Source organism: Lissotriton vulgaris, chromosome 6 (assembly GCF_964263255.1).
Source record: "Lissotriton vulgaris chromosome 6, aLisVul1.2, whole genome shotgun sequence".
In the NCBI taxonomy this organism is placed as follows: domain Eukaryota; kingdom Metazoa; phylum Chordata; class Amphibia; order Caudata; family Salamandridae; genus Lissotriton; species Lissotriton vulgaris.
This window is the reverse complement of record NC_141694.1, coordinates 714,293,411-714,313,249: the sequence shown is the minus strand read 5'-3', so window position 1 is coordinate 714,313,249 and position 19,839 is coordinate 714,293,411. Positions and strand designations below refer to the sequence as shown.

At 42.5% G+C, this 19,839-nt stretch overlaps 1 protein-coding gene across 2 annotated transcripts in view; it reads right to left on the bottom strand.

Annotated features, from left to right (window-relative positions):
* The window catches only part of ATG5 (autophagy related 5), a 599,844-nt gene that overhangs the window by 365,220 nt on the left and 214,785 nt on the right, over positions 1-19,839 (bottom strand). For both annotated transcript variants that reach the window (XM_086926702.1, XM_086926703.1), the window contains exons 4-5: positions 14,277-14,355; positions 8,492-8,654 (exon numbers count right to left, since the gene is read on the bottom strand). In XM_086926702.1, the coding sequence (XP_086782828.1) occupies positions 8,492-8,654; positions 14,277-14,355 (242 nt within the window). The remainder of the gene's footprint in view (positions 1-8,491; positions 8,655-14,276; positions 14,356-19,839) is intronic.

Genomic DNA, 19,839 nt, shown 5'->3' with positions numbered 1-19,839 from the left:
ATGATTGGTTCAGCAGCGATTATGACTGACAAATAACCCACTATAACTGGTCCATCAGGCAAAGGTCTGTGTAATGGGCTTTTGAAGCTAGGGAAATGTACTCCCACTTGGATCTTTGATTTCTGAAGTTAAAATGGGAATACAAGCTATTTTACCACGTGACAAACCATCAAAGGGTTAAATTATATTCAGTGTAGATTTTCTAATGTGAAAAGAACCAGGATCATGGATAGGTATCCTAGTTAAAGGAATATACTAGGAGTGAGCATAATAGATTTAAATTCGCCCCCACATTAGACTTGGAGACAAGCACTTAGTAGCGCTAGACATGAATGCTTTATTTTTTGTACAGTGAGGTCATTTTAATTGCGCCTTTCAGTTTAGGTTTTATTTTAACAGCAATAGAAATTGCTCTGGAAAATATGTACAAGGTGGTAGCAATTGTCAACAGGGACAATAGTCAGTATAGAACTTCAACCACAGCACACTTTGCTCTACTTCTTCATTTAGCTCTTGAAGCTTTAAATTCCGGGCTACCGCCATCATATGCACGGGCTTCTTTCATTACACCACAAGGAACCTCAAATGCTGAGCTCCTCGCAGCATATGCCAAATAGGTCCATCTGCAGCTAGCATATGCTCAGGCCAGACAGAACGATCTTATGCTAGATCAGCCTCAGATAAACTGCAATTGCAAGCTTGACGCAACCTCATATACAGGTGTACTGCCATCTTATGTAAAGATGCACTCACTACAGCAAAAAGGATGCACCGAGAACAGAGGCGAGAGGAGTATTATTTTTAACCACTAACCTACTTGATCAGTTGGCTGCACCGCTCCGCCAACATCGTCCGATCGCACGACCTCAACGTCATCTCGTACGCCGATGACACCCAGCTGATCCTCACCAAGCACCTGGCTTCCGCCAAAACCAACCTCCATGAAGGAATAAAGGCCGTCGCAGAATGGATGGAGACCAGTCGCCTGAAACTGAACTCTGACGAGACTGAGGTCCTCATCCTCGGCTCCACCACCTCTGCCCAGGACGACTATTGTGGCTGGGAGCTGCACCGACACCCATCAACCACGCACGCAACCTGGGGTTCATCCTGGACTCAACACTCTCCACGACCCAGTAAGTCAACGCGGTCTCCTCCTTCTGCTTCAACACCCTCCGCATGCTTCGCAAGATCTACAGATGGATCCCCACCGGAACCAGAAGGATGATCACCCAGGCCCTCGTCAGCAGAAGGCTGGACTACGGCAATGCCCTCTATGCGGGAACCACTCCCAAACTCCAGAATAGACTTCAACGCATACCGAATGCCTCTGCACGCCTCATCCTCGACATCCCCTGCCTCAGCCACATCACTGCCCACCTGAGAGACCTTCACTGGTTCCCGTCAACAAGAGGATCACCTTCAAGCTCCTCATCCACGCTCACAAAGCACTCTACAACGCGGACCAGCATACCTCGCTAAACGACTCACCTTTTACACCCCGAACCGCCAGCTTCGCTCCGCTGACCTCGCCCTCCTTCCATGCATCCACCGAACGACCACCAGCGGCAGATCAATCTCCCACCTCGCCGCCAAGACATGGAACACCCTCCCCACCCACCTGTTGCAGACCCAGGACATCCTGACCTTCAGAAGACTTCACGACCTGGCTGTTCGATCAGTAGCCACACCACCACCCCTTTCTAAGCGCCTTGACGCCTCACGGGTGAGAGTCGGGCCCTATAAATGCAATGATTGATTGATTGATCAAGTGCATTAGGAAATCAAAAATTACAAACAAACAAAAGCTTTGCAACAAAATATGACAATCCGAAATAGGGCACAACTCTTAAGAATAAGTGGATAGTGGTAGGGTTTACTGACGCTGTACTGCTTTATTAAAAAGAAACGTTTCTCTAGTGGGGAGTGTTACTTCTCTTGAAACTTAAAGAATTTTAGGTGTTTTAAAATTTGTACTCACCTGTTGACTGTTGTAAATTTCTTCACCACTTGGCCCGTTCTGCCGCGGCTGCATTGCCGTTTGCACGGAAGGCAGGGTGGAGATTTTTAGATCACTTCTGCTAAGGTGTGCAGTCTAGTCTACACTGTCTACCGCTTATTTAAAAGCATGTCAGAGCGGACGCGCACCAGACAGTGGTAGGGTCTGCTGATGCACTGCTTTTTTTTAAAAAAGAAACGTTTCTCTAGTGTGGAGTGTTACTTCTCTTGAAACTTTTACAGAACTTTTAAGTGTTTTTTAAATTTTTACTCACCTATTGATTGTTGTACATTTGTTCACTACTTGGCCTGTTCCGCCGCGGCTGCATTGTTGTTTGCACGGAGGTCAGGGTGGTGCTTTTTAGATCACTTCCGCTCTAGCTCTTCCAGTAAGGTGTGCAGTCTAGTCTACATGGCCTACTGCTTACTAAAAGCATGTGAGAGCGAATGCACAGCGAACACGCGCCGCGCCGAGCAAGTCAGTCTGCACTTGTCGGCGTCCCGGAGGCGGCGGGCGCCGGCCATGCCGCCTCTTCCTCCCCAGGTTTGAGTCTTACTAGTCACTATGAGCGTGAGGAATTGCTCAACTTACACGTTTTCCAATCTTGCCAGTGTCTAATGTAGAGATGTGGGCTTATCTTCAGTGCCCTGAAAGTAACTGGACGCTTCCCCAGCTCATAGATGATCCTTCCACGACTTCTTCCTCAATCCACAGGGCCATCTGTCTAGGCTCTCGTTTTTCATGATCTCCACGGCAATGCTTAGCCGGGATTTTGATGTAGAGGCCTCCAGGGGCGCTTGGTAACGATCTCCTCACTTAACGAAGTTATTACCCCTCTTGCCCTCAAATATAATCAGTTCCTCCTCTTGAGAGATTTTAATTTACATATGGACAAGCCACGGGACCCCTGCTAAATCTCCCTGACTGAAACCATGTCGGCCTGCAATCTGACCCCGTTTATTTTCGCTCCCACACATAACTTGGGCCACGTCCTGGGCCAGATATTCTGCAACACAGAACTGGTGGCCGACCCTCCTTCCCCCATCACCTGGTCTGACCACTTTCTTATTCATTTTAAGATACCTACTTTAGGCATAGGCCCCCTGCCCAATGCTATCTAGACAGAACAAAAAATTCAGAGCCTTCCATAAGATATCTCTTCCCGCATTGGTAAAGGCTCTAGAACTGACCGTCCCAGCACTATCTGGCAATCTTGAATCCGATGCCCCTGCACTTGAATCCTGGCTCTGGTCTAATATTGAAGCTGCTGCCCCTTTGACCTCATGTACCTCAAGGAGGACTAGCCCCATGCTCCATGATTCAATGAATCCCTAAGAATGAGAAAAAATACATGTAGAGGTCTGGAAAGGAAATGGCACAAATGCTACTCACCTGAAGACAGGAAGAACTACAAGGCTGCCTTAAAATACTATTATCTTAAGGTGAAAGAGGCCAAAAAGAACTATCTGCAGGGTAAGATTGAAACTGCCTACAGTAAGGGAAAGGACATAATCAACATTGTAAAATCTTTCACCTCATGTTCGGCGGTTAAGAAAGAATCCCCTCACTCAGCTGAGTGGACCAAACGGGTGGCACTATATCTCCTTAATAAGATTGCTATAATCCAACAATCTTTTTCTAAAAATACAGAAGAGGACCAAGTCATAGAGCAACCTCTGATCAGAAAGTCTGCTGCCTTGCTGCCTCTTGCATTATTAGAGCTCTCTGAAATACAACTGACTGACTCGCTAACTTACCTAAAATGCCCCAAGTCCCGATCTCCAATAGATACTTGTCCAGCTAAACTATTAGCATTTCTAGCTCCACTATCAATTTCACATTAAATAAGGTACATAACCTATGTCTTTCCACCGGCAAAGTACCACATATCTGGAAGCAGGCAAAAGTTTTACCACTTCTAAAAAACTGACCACCGATCAAAACGATCCGGCCAACTAAAGTCCTATCTCCCTCCTCCCGGCCTTCTCTAAAGTTTTAGAAAAACATGTGAACAAAGCCATTTCAGATCACACAGAAAGCTATAATCTGCTTTATCCATCCCAATCTGGTTTCAGGGCTAACTATAGCACAGGGAAAAACTGGATCAGAGTGGTAGGGCGGTCCTTATTTTGCTTTGCCTGTCGGCGACATTCCATACTGTCCCACATGAGACTTATTGACAGACTTGGGAACTTGGGTATTGGTGGGACAGCACTGGCCTGGATGACATCTTTTTTGCAAGATCGATCTCAGGAAATATGGATACCTCCTTTCTCATCCCCCATGCCTAGCATGAATGTAGGAGTACCCCAGGGATCTATTCTTGGCCCTACTCTTTGAAACTTATATATGTTCCCCCTGGCACCCTTGGCAGAGGCTAATGGTGCTAAGATTATATCCTATGTGGACGATACTCAACTGATTTTCACCTACGAAAAGGGAACAGGCTTCAATGGTGAAAACAGCAGATAGTGTCTCACAAAGGTGTTTAATTGGCTCAGGGTGAATCAGCTGACGTGCAATCCGGTTAAATCTGAGAGATTTTTTTCGGCCAACCAGCAGTGAGTAATTGGAATGTATGGTGGCCGGAGGAGCTGTCTCCGCAACGTGCAGCTCAAACAACGATTAAAAAAATGTAGCATCTCTATGGATGAGGGCCCAAGTTCAAGTTCTGGTAGGCTCCTGCTTTGGCATATCAAAGTGCGTTACTGTTTGTCCTCTCACCCAGCGCGGGGACACGCCGAGATGGCGTAACCAGGCGCTTTATAAATTTCCTTATTATTATTATTATTATTAAAAAAAAAATCCTCCCACTCTTGACAACGGATACCAGGAATATAGTGGCCCAAGCCTTAGTGATGTCAAGAATGGGCTATGCTAATATCCTGTACCTGGGCCTACCCTGCTACCTTATCCACCGCCTGCAAGTGGTGCCAAACTCTGTGGCCAGGGCGATTCTTAGACCTAAATCCAGGTCTCATATGACTCCCTTCTTAAAACACTTCATTGGCTGAGACTGAAAGAAAGGATACAATTCAAAGCCCTAGTGGTTTTCTTCAAGGCCCTACATGGAAAAGGTGCAAGCTATCTCATCAAACGCGTTAACCGTCACATTCCAGTGCGGACATTAAGGTCTGCTTCCTCAGACCTCGGCCGCACCCCCAAAGTTCGCTTGGCCCGTACGGGGGCAGGTCCTTGGGGTTCCTGGGAGCACAGGCATGGAATAAACTACCTGCCGCTCTGAGAGCCCTCTCAGATCTATTGATTTTCAAGAAAAATCTTAAAACTTGGCTTTTTAAAAATTAGCTGTGCATCAAGAATCCTGCCACATGCTCGGTTAGTGCTGTGACACTCTTCTTGAGTAGCTGTGCACTATATTAAATTCCCATCATTTATTCATTCATTCATAAGTGGTGATAAAGAAATATCAAAATTTTAAGTTCAAGATTTGGTTGACAGTCAAACTCCGATTAATTCAAATAAAGTGCCAGATATTGAGAAAACTGCTATATTTGGGGGACAAATTTGGATTTCGTTTTAAGAGTACTGTTCGACATAATCGATGCTCATTGTCACTTCAGTAGCGCCTCAATATTTTAGTGGCAATTCGCTCATAGCATGGGCAGGTGCAGGGTTCTATAGTACAGCTATGATTTTGCGGTTACTGCCATACAGCCCCAGGTGCACCCATAATATTCTCAAGTACACCCTCATATGCCTCAACTGCCAACTCATATGTCCATTTTATCCATCAAACGCGAGGTGTCCTAGTGTACCCAGATCCAGCCACAAATATCTCAGTAGAGGTCACACATTCAGTTACTGCCATTTGCACATGCCCAAACTGGTAAAATAACTCGTTACGCCCACCAAGCAACACTAACCAGCGCAATACACTTACAACCATATACACGAAAAATTAACCGCACCCCCATAACTTAAAGAAGAAACGAACTCCGATCTCGGATGGCATTTTCAAGACCAGGGAGTGAACGTACAAGAGCTAGACAGTGCTATTAGTCAATACAAATTTCACTAAAGCATACAAATCTCTTTTCACACAATATAACAAAAGATAAAACATGCTAGAGCAGGGGTCTCCAACCAGTCGATCGCGAGCTACTGGTAGCTCGTTGACACCCTGTCAGTAGCTCGCGACCTGACTCAATTTAGTATCCTATCGTCGTTGTTATGTTTATATTTTAGGCTTTTTCAGCCCTCTTAATTGTGTCCTCCGTCATAGGAACCTGCTGCTCCTGCTGGCTAATGGAGCCTATCTGGGACGGGGTTAAGTGTCTGACGCAGGCCCGGCATGAGCAGTGTCAGCCAGCCATCAAGTACCACAAGGCCTACCTTATGCTTCCTGCATCGTGATTTGACCCTACCTGACTTTGAGGCGTGAACAGGAGCCTTGCAGGCACAATTGTCTCTGCAGCACTTCCAACATTAGGAACAATGGACCTGCATCAGGTTTGCGGACAAGAGAACTTTTTATATTTGAAAGCATGTGCAACGCTTTGATTGTATTTGGGGCTTTTTCAGCCCTCTTAAATGTGACCGCAATCATAGAAACCTGCTGCTCCTGCTGGCTAATGGAGCCTATCTGGGTTAAGTGGCTGATGCAGGCCCAGCATGAGCAGTGTCCGCCTGCCCACGAGAACCACGAGGCCTACCTTATGCTGCCTGCATCGTGCTTTGACCCTACTTTGACTTGGAGGCGGGAACGGGAGCCTTGCAGGCACAATTGTCTTTGCATACAGCAGCGCACGAGCTGCATCACTTCACACATTAGGAACAATTGGACCTGCATCAGGTCTGTGGACAAGAGAAGCTTTTTTTTTTTTTTTCAAATGAGTGTGTGAATTGCTTTTTTCTGGCATTTGAAACACGAGCAGTTTCCAATGCTCAGGAATCTTGTATGCCGAAAAAAACACTTGAGGTGGGCTTATATGATACCATTAATCTGGGTAGAATAGATGCGCATTGAATTTAATCAATAACTTTAGTTTCAAATCACTAAATATCGTTTGTCAACTTCTAAATGCATTTGGAGACAAATCTTTCAATACTTGCAACTGCATCTGCTACTGCATATAATCTGTCATAGATGGAGCAGTCTGTGCTCCACATCTTTCCAAACGCGGCGATGACTAAGATTACATCATTATGTCGAGTAATTGGGAAGTTTCTCTTTTGATAGCCATGACTGCTCATGTGTGGAGTAGTCCTTGGATAATGGCTATTCTTTGTCTGGTTTAAAATGCGATTTGCATTGTAATGCAGTTGTGGGTGTATAATGCAATGGAAAGCTTCTAATTGATATATTATTATTTTTTAATCCATTTGAAACACTGTTTTGATTTCATCATTACAATTAAGCACCATTTCATAGGCATCCTTTATTTTTAAAGAAATAATGCACCTTGCACATTATTACTGGCCACAAACCGGAACCAGGACCATAATTTTAAGTGTCTATTCACTAAATGTTAATGAAATTATGGGAGAAATGTATATTTAGGTTCCTGACTCCAGTTTGTGCTCATGAAGAACTTCCAAGTTCAAGAAGTACTTTATTTTTTTTTTTAAATCCATGTAAAATGATGGCTTAAGTTAATGACATAAAGGGAAAAAAATTAAATGAAGTGTTAATTTTATGACACAATGAGCATTAAAGGCTTGACACTTCACTTTAAATTGATCCCATTTAAAAAAGTAGCTCACCCCGGCTGAGGGCATATTTTTCTGTTGTAAATGGGGCCAATAAATAACATGGAGAGCTGAGCATGAATGAATTAATTAATTTGCAAACATTTCCGCCTCCAGTGGCGTAAAACTTTCATTCTTGTGCCACAAGAATGAAAGTTTTACGCCACAAGAATGAAAGTTTTACGCCACTGGAGGCGGAAATGTTTGCAAATTAATTCATTTGGAAAAGTAATCAATTTTTGACCTCTTGTGTATGTTTAATTTAATTTGGTTAAAATTGTTTCATAATATATATAGATGTTTTTGGGGATCACGATGAACTGTAGCACTATCACTTTTCACTTAAATTGTTTGCACTACATTAACCATAATGCCCCAGTTTTACTATCACAGGATATGACATCATGAAGTAATGTTTTGTTAAAAACAGGGAGCACCACAGGGGCGGCACCTTGAACAAGTTCTACGGTAGAACGAAACGCGTTGGTGTGTTTGTTTGGTAAAACCAAATGAAATAAACAGCTTTGAATGTGCGACCCATTTCTTTCTCAAAAGGAAGTGTTGTGGATATTTGTGGCGGGTTGCTCGCCCGTGGGGTCACACACGGCCAGCAAGCAGCGCCAGGAGCGCGAACTGAGCAAATGGTGAATGATATATATATATATATGTATATGTTATATATGTGCGTACACACACACACACATATATATATATATGTATATATGTATATGAATGAATAAAAAAAAAAATGCTATCAAGAATGGAGAAAGAGTACAAGCATACCATTTTGCAAACCCGACCACAGTTGCTTGTGGTGATTTTTCTGCATCTCATTGATGACTTGACTTTTGTGCTTTAAGGCGTCTGCTTCCTTAATCGTAGACATGAAATGGGCCTCAATGGCTTCCTTGGAAGGACAATGGAGAAGGTCTTTTTCAGGAAAATTCTAGAAACAAAATCCCATCAAAAACAGGAGTGAAACCAGGAAATCACAACATCCATTTCAGAGCATGTAGTAACAATGCAAGATATAAAAATATAGGATTTAAAGCAGAACCCATTAACAGTTCTCGGAAAGAGTCTGTTCCACATAACTGTTAACTCAAGTCAAGCACATTTACCTCATGAGCATCAGATTCACATTGTGCATATTAAAGAGCAATGTATTTAAATTAAAAATGTCACCTACTTTTTTATACACTTGTAGCCTCAACATGTGTACTGCCATTTGCATGCTGATGCCCACAGATGTCATTCTCATTTAGTTTCTTACAACATCACGCGATATCTATTGGCCACTATTATCCCTGAGTGGAATTCCTTGAATTTTGGTACGCTCTTTTGACTAGGCTATTAACTTGTGATCGGTGGATACATGCATCACCATAAGCTATACATCTTTTTTATTTTTAGGACAACAACCCACTCTTTACGTGGACTACCTAGTGCATTTAGCATTCAATTTTCTGCATTTGCCCGCCTCAATGTGCAATTCTATTGACGGGTCTTTGATTCTACTTGAACACATGTTCCCTGAAAATAAGGGGAGGTGTAAACTCCAGTTCCCCAGAGACGAATTTTAAACTGAGTTGGAAAAGTATGTGACTTTGTCAGGCCCATGGAAGGGAGGGAATGGTCACAGACCACTTTCGATAAATGATTACAGCGGAGTACTTTTTTCTACTCTTCGAAAACTTTGAGACTGAAGGAGGATTCTAGCAGTGATGACAACATTATTCTCATTAGAAAGAACAATTTCAGGGAGGAGGGCAAAGATAGATCTATTTAGACGGATGCTAGTGTAACCCTCTACTTTGAGACCTCCATTCCAGTTTGGTTGAAGAGCCCTATTGATTTGAAGCAAAGACATGCAGCTCAAAACTACTTTGACTATCAGCAACACCTATTCAACACTAGCAAATATTTAATGAACACAAGTGATGTGGTCACAAACAGTGCTCTTGGCTTTATTCGCCTAATCTTAAAAGGAATATCCCAGGAATCATGATATCATTAAGCATCGATAGAAAGACGTGACATGCTTTATCTACCGTTTTCTCGCGTTGGCATCTTTCACAGAATCACATCAGTGTCAGGCGGAAAATCCTTCTAAATAAACATGCACCACTTTCAACAATCCACCTCAATGCTTTGTGCTGGTTCTTTGAGTCACTGAATGAAGGGGCTTTAATGTCCGCCACTCAGGCACACGTCAAATTTTAGCACAGAGAGTACCGTTCCAGCAATGTTCTCCTCACTGGGAAACGGGACTGGTAGATACCAACCCTAGGGAAACACAGCTGCTGGTAAGCAACGTTTTTCCTTCTCCAGCATTGCATCGTCCCTTGATTCAAATGTTCAGAATAACAGAGGCAGCTGTTACCTAGGAAGGAGAATATATGAGTTTTCATCAAAACAATGCCTTGAGTCAGTCCCACTTGTGCCTCAGATCGTGTCAGTATTAAGACTTTGCAAAGATGAGGAACGTCTTCATCATGAAGGGCTGCCAGGGAAGCCAATCGTGCTGTCGATTGAGTCTTTACTCTTGCATGTGTGGGGGACTGTTTACCTAGTATTATTTTTTCTGAGGCTTTTTCCCCCTGAAAAAAATATTTTTATTAGCATACACACGATGTGGCTATGCCTTACTCTGAGAAGGCTTAAACCTTAATGGAAGAAGGGCAAGTTACCAACGATTAGTTGGGTTCCCTAAAGTCTTACGTATCACCAGATATTATTTCAGAACCTCTTTGACATCCAAGGAGAGCAGAGGTCTTTCTGTCTGAGTTTCTGGTTCTGAAAAACACGGTCTTACAACCATTGGCAACACACCAAAAAGTCTATAGGGACTACCTGGATGTTACCTGAAGGTATTTTGAATCTATCTGGTGCTCTGGTGTGGTGTTCTGACACGAAAGACCTATCATACAACGCCACAATTGATCTATAAGAATGACCAAACTGCACAAGTTGTAGCAGCTGGACACAATCTTGTTTATTAAAAGAATCACAGAACACTGTTGCATGTTTAGGGGGAACATCTTTGGAAGTACGCGATCAATAAAGTCAAAGAAGGTTTCCGATCAACAAACTTACTGTTACAAATAAAATTTTCAACAAGCATTAATCAATACACCTCACGCATAGTTGGCTCACACTTCCCTGCCACCTGTTTGCTTCGTTTTGGGTAACTGTCCCTTGATGTTCTGTTTCTTGTGGCTTTCTCTTTATGCACAAGCCCCATAAGGGCTATAGACCGTTTTCGATTTTGGCCTTTTATGTTCATTGATTTGTCGTTCAATTAATTGATGTTAGACATTTCGCCACATGCAGCTGTACCCATGCTTCCCATATGGATTTTCTTGTACCACTGCTTTGCACACTGCATTTTGTTTGGCATATTATAGACAAATAACGGTTTTACAAAAAGTGCATCCTTTTAGGTTCTTTAACAGATGCTCTGCATTACGATTTCAGATTCCATCAATTTCCTACTTGTTAATTTAGTTATCACATCATGTTTCTTTTAATGTTTAGTTGTGCTTACCACTAAAAAACACATTGACATGTTTACTCTTGAAACATGGCTCTGTATTTTTAATCTCCCAGCCAGGATAATCTCTGAAAATCCAGGGCTTCTTCTCCACTGTCGCTTTGCCCAGGATGAACATGAACTTTACTTTTCTTGGACATAGTTAGGGATCAAGGAAGTATATCGGTCACATTTGTGTCATAAATGAAGCACACAGCTGGGCATGATGGACCTGCTGTTTGCCTGTTTCAGGGAGAAACTCTTGACAGCTACATTCTCTTCCTTCACATTCCCAGTAACTTCGCCTCATTGTCTATATGGGAGGATATAGCTTTACCCCATGTCAGCTGGAACATTGGGAGCCCAAGACCGGTTGAGAGAGGGCCTGGCTTGGCAGTTTGGGCTGAACTTTTCCATTTCAGCAGGACCTATGCTGATTTGCATGTAGCTAGCTCTAATCCGATGTGGCATGGTGGGCAAAAACACGAAGGACCAGGATACAACCCAGAGTAATAACCAGGGCTTGCTATTAATTCAAGCATTTCCTTCATCAATTTTTGTTAATTCAATTTTCCTCCTTGGGTGCAGGTCTGGGGACGAATTTTCACTTTGCTCCAGTGGGCCAAGCTCCTCGTGTAGGTGGTCTCTGTCATCCTAGCCTGCTCATCCCCTACCTCCTTGATTGTGGACAGCTTCTGTGCTGGCCTGATGGCAGTGGGAAGGATGAGTACTACCAAGTTAGAAGATGCAGATTCTCAGTGCAAAAAGTAGAGTAGGTGACAGGCCTTTGCTATCATTTGGGAAAACCAGCAGTTCCCCTGAATCACAAGAGGTATAAAAAGAAGAGGAAATCTGAGAGGCATTAAACACTGTAGCGCTAACGTCCCAGAACATTCAGCTGCTCTGATCCTTACCAACTCACCTCGGCACAAGAGGCACTGCACCAGGGAATATGTAAGACTTCCACTTTTACTGCCCATTTACTCTTGAAGGAGATTCACTGGCACCGGGACACGGCTATGTATCAGCCACACGAATCCAGTGCCTTTCTCCTGATAGAGATTTTATATATATATATATATAACACACTTAAGTACAAAGCTACATAACTCCCAAGTGAGTGCAAAAAAACCTGCTGCTGGGCAACAGGTTGGAAGGAGTACATTTGTGAGAGATGAATGAGAGGTAATGGAACGAGAAACAGAAAACCACTGATTTTAATATATTTAAGATTGTTATTTTTTTCCACAGCGTTAATCTTCACTTATCTGCAATGGCTTTAACATCAACTGCAGGATTTGCAATAGCTAACTCTTTATGTTATGTTTACACTCCTGGATCTCAAAGCAATGATAACAAATGTTAGGATCACCCGATAATTGTGACTCAAATGAAATCATTTCAGCAACTTTGTAAGTATAAGATATGAACCAATGACATCAAAGTTTGTGCAAAGAATTCAGTGGCAGGCCCCTTCCATCTAGAAGCGTGCAATATTTAGTAGAAGCGTGCAATATTTAGTCATGGGAATATGGCACAGATGGACCGTATTCTTTGTATTGTGGACATACTTTGGACATTTCGTGGTCCCTGTGGGAAAATGTCAAAGTGGGGATGGGCACTTAATAAATTTATAGAAATGCATTTTCACGAACATACAGTATTGGGTAGAATGAATTGGTGGAAAGAATAGGTGAGAGTGAGTAAGAGAGTGAGTTCACTTTTTAGCTAGTAAACATGGCTTGAACAAATACGAGTTGACCCAGTTTTTAATTGCTGAAACCTTTCCAGCATCTACCTTCAAACAGAAGGCTAGCTTGCTTGCTTGTTCAGCGATCTGGATACTATTTGCCATCACTGAGCTTCTGGTTGAAGTATGCCCCTGTGGTAGATAATCCGTGTCTAATGCTGTGCTGATTGACAAATTATCTTAAAGCTATGCTGTTACACACTGTAGGTATGATTCATCTACAAAAATATTGCTCAGTGGAGGATAGATCACTAGTGTGCAACCTTAAGATCTCGGCACAGAGCAGAAATGGCAACATCACCTGATTTTTTTCTGAAAGGATTTAATTCTAACACACACCACACTAAACACCATTCTACCACCCATAAACATAGAGAGAAATGCAGCTTATTATCCTAACATAGACAACATATCCCAAATGAAGAAGGACGAGAAATGTCAAACTCTCTACATCAGGGAGGGGAAGTATTAATGGAAGTACTGGCAGCAGAAAACATTTTGTCAAATTACAGCAAGTGGAAGCCACCGGTGCACCAACAATGCAGGACTTTGACACACAATGCAGCCATACGGAACCTTACAACATGGATAACAGCCCTGCTGAGATTTTGCTTGCTGTAAACATTCTAGACGGTCCCAAGCCACCTACCAGGAGAAAAGTCAAAACGCTGATGTTTTGAATAGAGGGAAGTTAAAATATGATGATGCTGTGCTCTTACAACGGAAACAATACACTAAGGGCCTAATTCACAAACTACTCTTTGTAGAAAGTTTTTAATACTACAAAACGTATTATAAAGTGCTATTTACAAACTGCACTTTTGTAATAACTTACATTTTTGAGAAAGTTCAGTAATTTTCAGAATTTACAAACTGCACTTTTGTAGAAACGTACACGTTTTTAGCAAGTCCCTACTTCATTACCTTATTTTCTAGGAGAGGGTGTTGTAGTACCAGTGGTTGGCCATGTGCATTGCTGAACTTACTACAAAAATGTAAGTTACTAAAAACAAGTGCAATTTTTGAATGCTGACAAGTGGTAAACTTACTCAAAAGTGTAAATTTACCCAAAAGTGTAAGCTACTTTTGCAAATCAAGCCCTAAGCACTTATTCACTAGAAAAAAAGTCTTCCTATTGTCATTGCTTTGAGTCTGGAAGGAACAAAACACAATGCCACTAAATACATGAGAAGCAGCAGCTCAAATCTGGCAGGACATTTTTTTTCTTCGTAAAAAACACTTGTTTTGCGAAAGAATGCGGATATTGGCTCAATTTATACTGTTACCTTAAAGTGTACTGTGATGTTCCAAGGAAGAGCTGTATTTGAGGCGAACAAGTCAAATAGCAACCCTATAGGATAATGCCTAGAAGAGACAGAAAGAAAAACAGTCAAACTTATTGTACTTTAATCTTAAATGAACTGATTTTTTTTTATTTATTGAGTTTTATATAGCGCTGGCTAGACCCGTAGGTATCAGAGCACTTTACATGAGGAAGGTTACATAGATTACACGTTACACATTGTTACAGAAGATGATCACACTATAGGTTTGTAGTGCAATTAACTCAAGGGGTTGAAATACAAAGACATTTTATTGCAAAGAAAACTCACTGTTTCACCTGCAATAAGACAGCATATGAACAAAAATGAACCTTGAACGCAGACAGAATAGGACATGAGAAAAAATGTATCTTGTCACGATTTTTAATATAAGGAACAAGAGAATTTTCCCAGTTAAGAAATATCAACTACCTGTTCCCCCAAGAACAACAGTAGGGGGATATAAGTTTGTAAAGGGTATGATATGATCAAAAATGTGCTGGTATCACAGTAGGTTATGACGAGTGTTTGAAACTCAAGAAGAATATCTCAAACAACCGCCTCCTAGCAGGAGCTCAGTATCACACAAATTATAACCGCCCATAGTGGACAAGAAAGGAATGCCTCCTAGAACACAAAGTGGACCCTTGACCTAGGAGAACCGTGGTCGCGTGTGGCTCTGTAGGTTTAGAATTCCTGTACCCACATTCCACTCTCAATTTCTCCTGGTGCCATAGCCTAGCCATTAGAGCCCAGTGTAATCAGTTGTTTTATTTAGTATTTTTTAAAGAATATGCAGATCTGGTCACCTATGTTGAGTTGCCTGTGACACATCATGGCCAATTAACACTCTAGCTCCCTCCAAGTCCACAACAACGGTACTCCTCCCACTAAGGAAATCCTAACCCTCTATATGAAATCTGACTGCTTTTAGACCTCCTATCTGGTTCGAACAAGAACTCCCAAAGATCTCTACATTATTAAAGAATGTTAGTAATTGGGATCTAATGTTCCCATGGATGGGGGTTAAGGGAACCCGAAAGTTCCCCTTGTATACCTTTGCTGTGATATATTGGCAAGATGAGGATCTTCCAACTCCTTCTCTGAGTGGGATTCATCTCAAGACGTGGTAGCTTCGGAGTTTAAAAAAAGTCCTTTCTTTTTTTTAAATCACTGTTAGGTTTACATTTGACAGCCTTTGGAGGTATCTGTGGATTGATTGGACGGAGCCTTTCCAAACATGCCTAGATCTACCAAAGTAATCAAAATTAACAACACGAGCGGCCTCCATTGGTCATCTTTTTTTCTCAAATATGTCAGTCATACTGTTGGAGCATTGCCCATGGGAGTCTCGTCCATTGGCTGCAGTCTGAGCCTGCTTACAAATTCACAAGTGTCCCTTCCCTTGCCACATCATCACTGCTGCTCCACCTCTCCCAGGGTTGCAGTTCTGGCCCAGTAAACTCGAAATTACAGCAAATCCCACAGATGCATGCCTTCTACCAGTACCAGCATTGAGACGACGCCTGACTTGCAATCTCAGCCAATACTCTCTTTTGAACATTATGGAGACAGCACTATATTGAAAGGCTGCTTCACATCAACTCCCAGTTACCTTGCCTCACTGGTTTAGTCCAATCTCCCACTGTACTCACGTTGGCCAAAGACAGGCCCCGGGTGCGCCCCTCTGTGCACTCCCTCCACCAGTCGATGCAGTTCCCGGAACTCAGAAAACCATTGGCAGGAGCCCAGGATAGGGAGCACCACCGCAGCCTCAGGAGAAAGCGGCCATTTCTGAACCAGGCATGATCCTCTCCTGACCCAAAAAAATATTTTTTAAACCAGAAGTCTACATAATTAGGATCCCGAAAACAAAAAAAGTTGGTTTCTTGTGTGAATAAATTTTCTGAACACTTGCATGAACCAGACAGTACCCTTCCATTTATATTTGAAATCAGAAAAATAGGGGTGTTGTTGCATGGGCTACTCCTCAAACTTCATTACCCTTACCTCAATATGAACGATATCAAACCAATGATCAGTCTGGGTGAAAAGGCTTTTGTAAACTCTGAGCGTGTGAGAGATAGCAGTCTGTGGCTATAATTCATATTTAAAGGGACCACAATAATGACGCTATTCTGAAATGTTGATTGGTATTGCTAAAGCCAAGAAGAACTGGCAAGCCAGCACAGCCAATAAATTGTGCCTACAAGAGTTACTGGCTTTGGCCTTGTTGTTGCCATGCTGTACAGCAGTGCGGCTCTTGCACAGCATGACTAAAACTAATTGAAACAAGCATTGGCACGGTCTCGCCTTTGGGACCGTATAACTGTTTAGCTATGCACCTCCCCTCCAACCATCAAAGACCCTGAGCATCACTATGTCTAGAAATAACCGTTAATTCCTCCAACCTCTACTCGCTACATCTGCATTATATTGACCATCTACCTATTCCACCCTCTTCTATATTACTATGTATGCCTACTATTTTTATTGTGTATTCCTTCTAAATGATGTCTGTGGAAGTTTTGTAAAGTGCTCTGGTACCATCGGGTCAAGTTTGCAGTATATCAAATTTGAAAAATCAATACAAATGGATAACTCCTTATAACAAACATTCTGGATGTTACAGGGTGCAGGAGGAGGAAGGTTGGGTTTAAGGTTTTAAGCATAGGCAAAACAGAAGTACCTTTTATTTTGAGAAAACAGCTCCATAGGTCATGGAAAGAAGCCTATGAAGCTCTCTTGCCTCAGGTGACCACCAGGGTGAATGTAGCATTTTTTTTGTTTAAGTAATGGCGGTGGTCACAATGTTTAGATAGGTTTAAAGTTTTTGCAGGCCTCTGGCTAACATGCCCAAACTGGTTTGATCTAGCGGGGTTAACAACATGCTTCCTTCCATATTGCACTAAGACTTGTTTTGGTGTGTTATTTGTCTGAACTGAAGGGTGAAAAAGTTGAGTAGAAGGGCAACCTAGAATAATAAACACACGACACAGATGAATTACAAAACTACACAAGTGATGAGGGGGTAAAGTGTATATTTCCCAGGGAGCAATGAAAATTAACGGAGAAGGAAGGATCCTTGGACTAGTACAGTTTCCCAATTAAGTGACATGGAGCTTGGGTCATGGCCATTTAACCAGAAAACAGATGATATACATATATCCCCTCCCCCTTTTATTGGTCATTTGGTCGCAGAAGCATGTTTACGGCGTGCCTACGGGATATGGCGTTGCCTGCCACACAGAAAGCTGCACCGGTTCATCTCAGGCACAGCAGGGAAAGGGAGGGGGTGCAAAAGTGTAGCAATTACGTACAATCCACTACACCACACAAAATTGCACTCTTTACTAAATGGAGATTAACAAACTGCCTAAAACGATTACAGCAGTAGTGAGGTACCTTTAATGAAGGCTCTTAGAAGCAGTCAACATGTGCCGCTGTAGCCTGGTTTTAGTCCCCCTGAAACAGCCTACTGAAAAGCGCCTAACAACGCCACCAAAGCCCCGCCAAAACAAGAACGATTTCTTTTTTAATTTAATGTGATTTTATATAGCGCAAACTTTACCCGAAGTTATTTTCTTTTATTAAGTATGCAAGGATGGCATTTTTTCCTACCGGTTCTCGAATGGTTCTAAAAGTAAGGTAAGTCATGAGGGAAGGAAAAGATATTAACAAGGCGGCTGCCAAAAGGTCAATTTCAACACGCATCCACTTTAGCTAGAACGGGCCATATAGTGCAAAAATTGTAAGGTAATCATTAGGATTGGGGAGAAAAAGACGAGAGGCGCGGGGCGGGAGGAGGGAGGCATGGTCAGAGAGGAGAGGTGGGGAGTGAAAAAAACAAGCACGGCCGCGATGGGATATTGTCTGTAATGAAGGAAAGGAGTTCATAAAAGGCCTGATGGTGGTTCCGAAATTTAAATGGGCAGGATGCCGTCTCATTCGTCCCTCCAGCACAATTGGTAAGTCTTCGATCCCCAGGCCATGTTCCCTTTCCTCCACTTCTGCAGAGAATACAGGCAGATCAGAATCGGTGGCACACAAGCAGGGCACAGACATATCAGTGATGCCGAACACTAACTGAGCATGGCTGATAGGTCTCGCCTTTGGGACCATATAAGTATTTAGCCATGCAATACTTGCTTTCCTTCCATCATGAATATTTAAAGATTTTCCTAAGGATTACCTACTGACCATCCTCATGTAATATTAACATTCATCAGGTAACTTCTGATTTTAATGTCGGTGTGGGCATTGACAAAACAGTCTAACGTTGACCATGGCAAATTATGTTTTTTTTTTGATGGATCACATGGTATAGCCAATAGGTCTCGCATTTGGGACCTTATAAGTGTTTAGCCATGCAACAGTTGATATTGTTGCACCAAGGATATTGTGCTGCATAACTAAATACTTATAAGGTCCCAAAAGAGACCTATTGGCTATCCCAATGCTTGTTGGTCTTGTCTTAAGTATATAAAAATATTGGATATTTTTCTAACCTGGTGTGGTGTCCTTTTGTAGTGCTTACACTGTATTACTGTTGGTTATGTGCAAATGCTTTACACACTGCCTCTAAGATAAGCCTGACTGCTTCTGACAAGCGACCAAGGCAGTGGTTCCCAAACTTTTTTGATCCAGGGCTCCCTTGACCAATTGACTGTTGGCGGCGGCTCCCCATTACATTACTTACTTTTGACCGGGGATGTAATTGTGGTATCTGTAGTACTTGCATTTTTTTAATCCCTCAAAAGAACTGGGATGAATATTTGGAGAATAGTGAGTGCAATGCAAGGATATGTCTACTATCGCTTTTCACAATATTTCTGCGCTCTCTGGCCATGCGTGACTGCATCGGTTTGCTGTTCATGAGCGCTCAGCCTGGAGCTGGACAGATGCAGCCTAAACCAGCCAGGGACACAGTTTGGAAACTACTGCCACACATGCTCCATTTTCTTCCTGTGCCTTATTTGTCCATTTTTATACCCACTCACATCAACTCTCTCCCATTTACAGTTCCTCAATACGCACTACAATATAGCATTTCCGTACTCACTAAACTGTAAGCTCACATCTTCACTTTTAGTCTCATACCAATGGCACTCATTTTGTGATTTTCTTCCCTGTTTTTCTATTTGTCACACTACTAGTGCCTTCCTTCTTTATCATCCTTTTTATTGGATAATTTGCAACCTTCCACTGCTGCCAGAGACATTTTTTTCAATTGCCGTTTAGCATCCCACAAGGGGGAATGGCTTTCTTCTCTTCCTCCCCAACATCCCTGTGCGTTCACCCCACCCTAATTCATTGCTCCATAGTTCATCCCAATCCGCTTTATATTTTGTAAATACTCTGTAGGAAGGCCAGCTGCTTTGCACCGTTACCAGGTTCTCACTGTTCTGCTCATAACTGCTACCAGTTCATGCTTGCTTTATACTTTTTTATTAAACTTTGTTAGTGAATGCCCTTGGACTACAACCCTACTATTACCAGAGTAAGATATCAAACAAGGGCGAAGTGT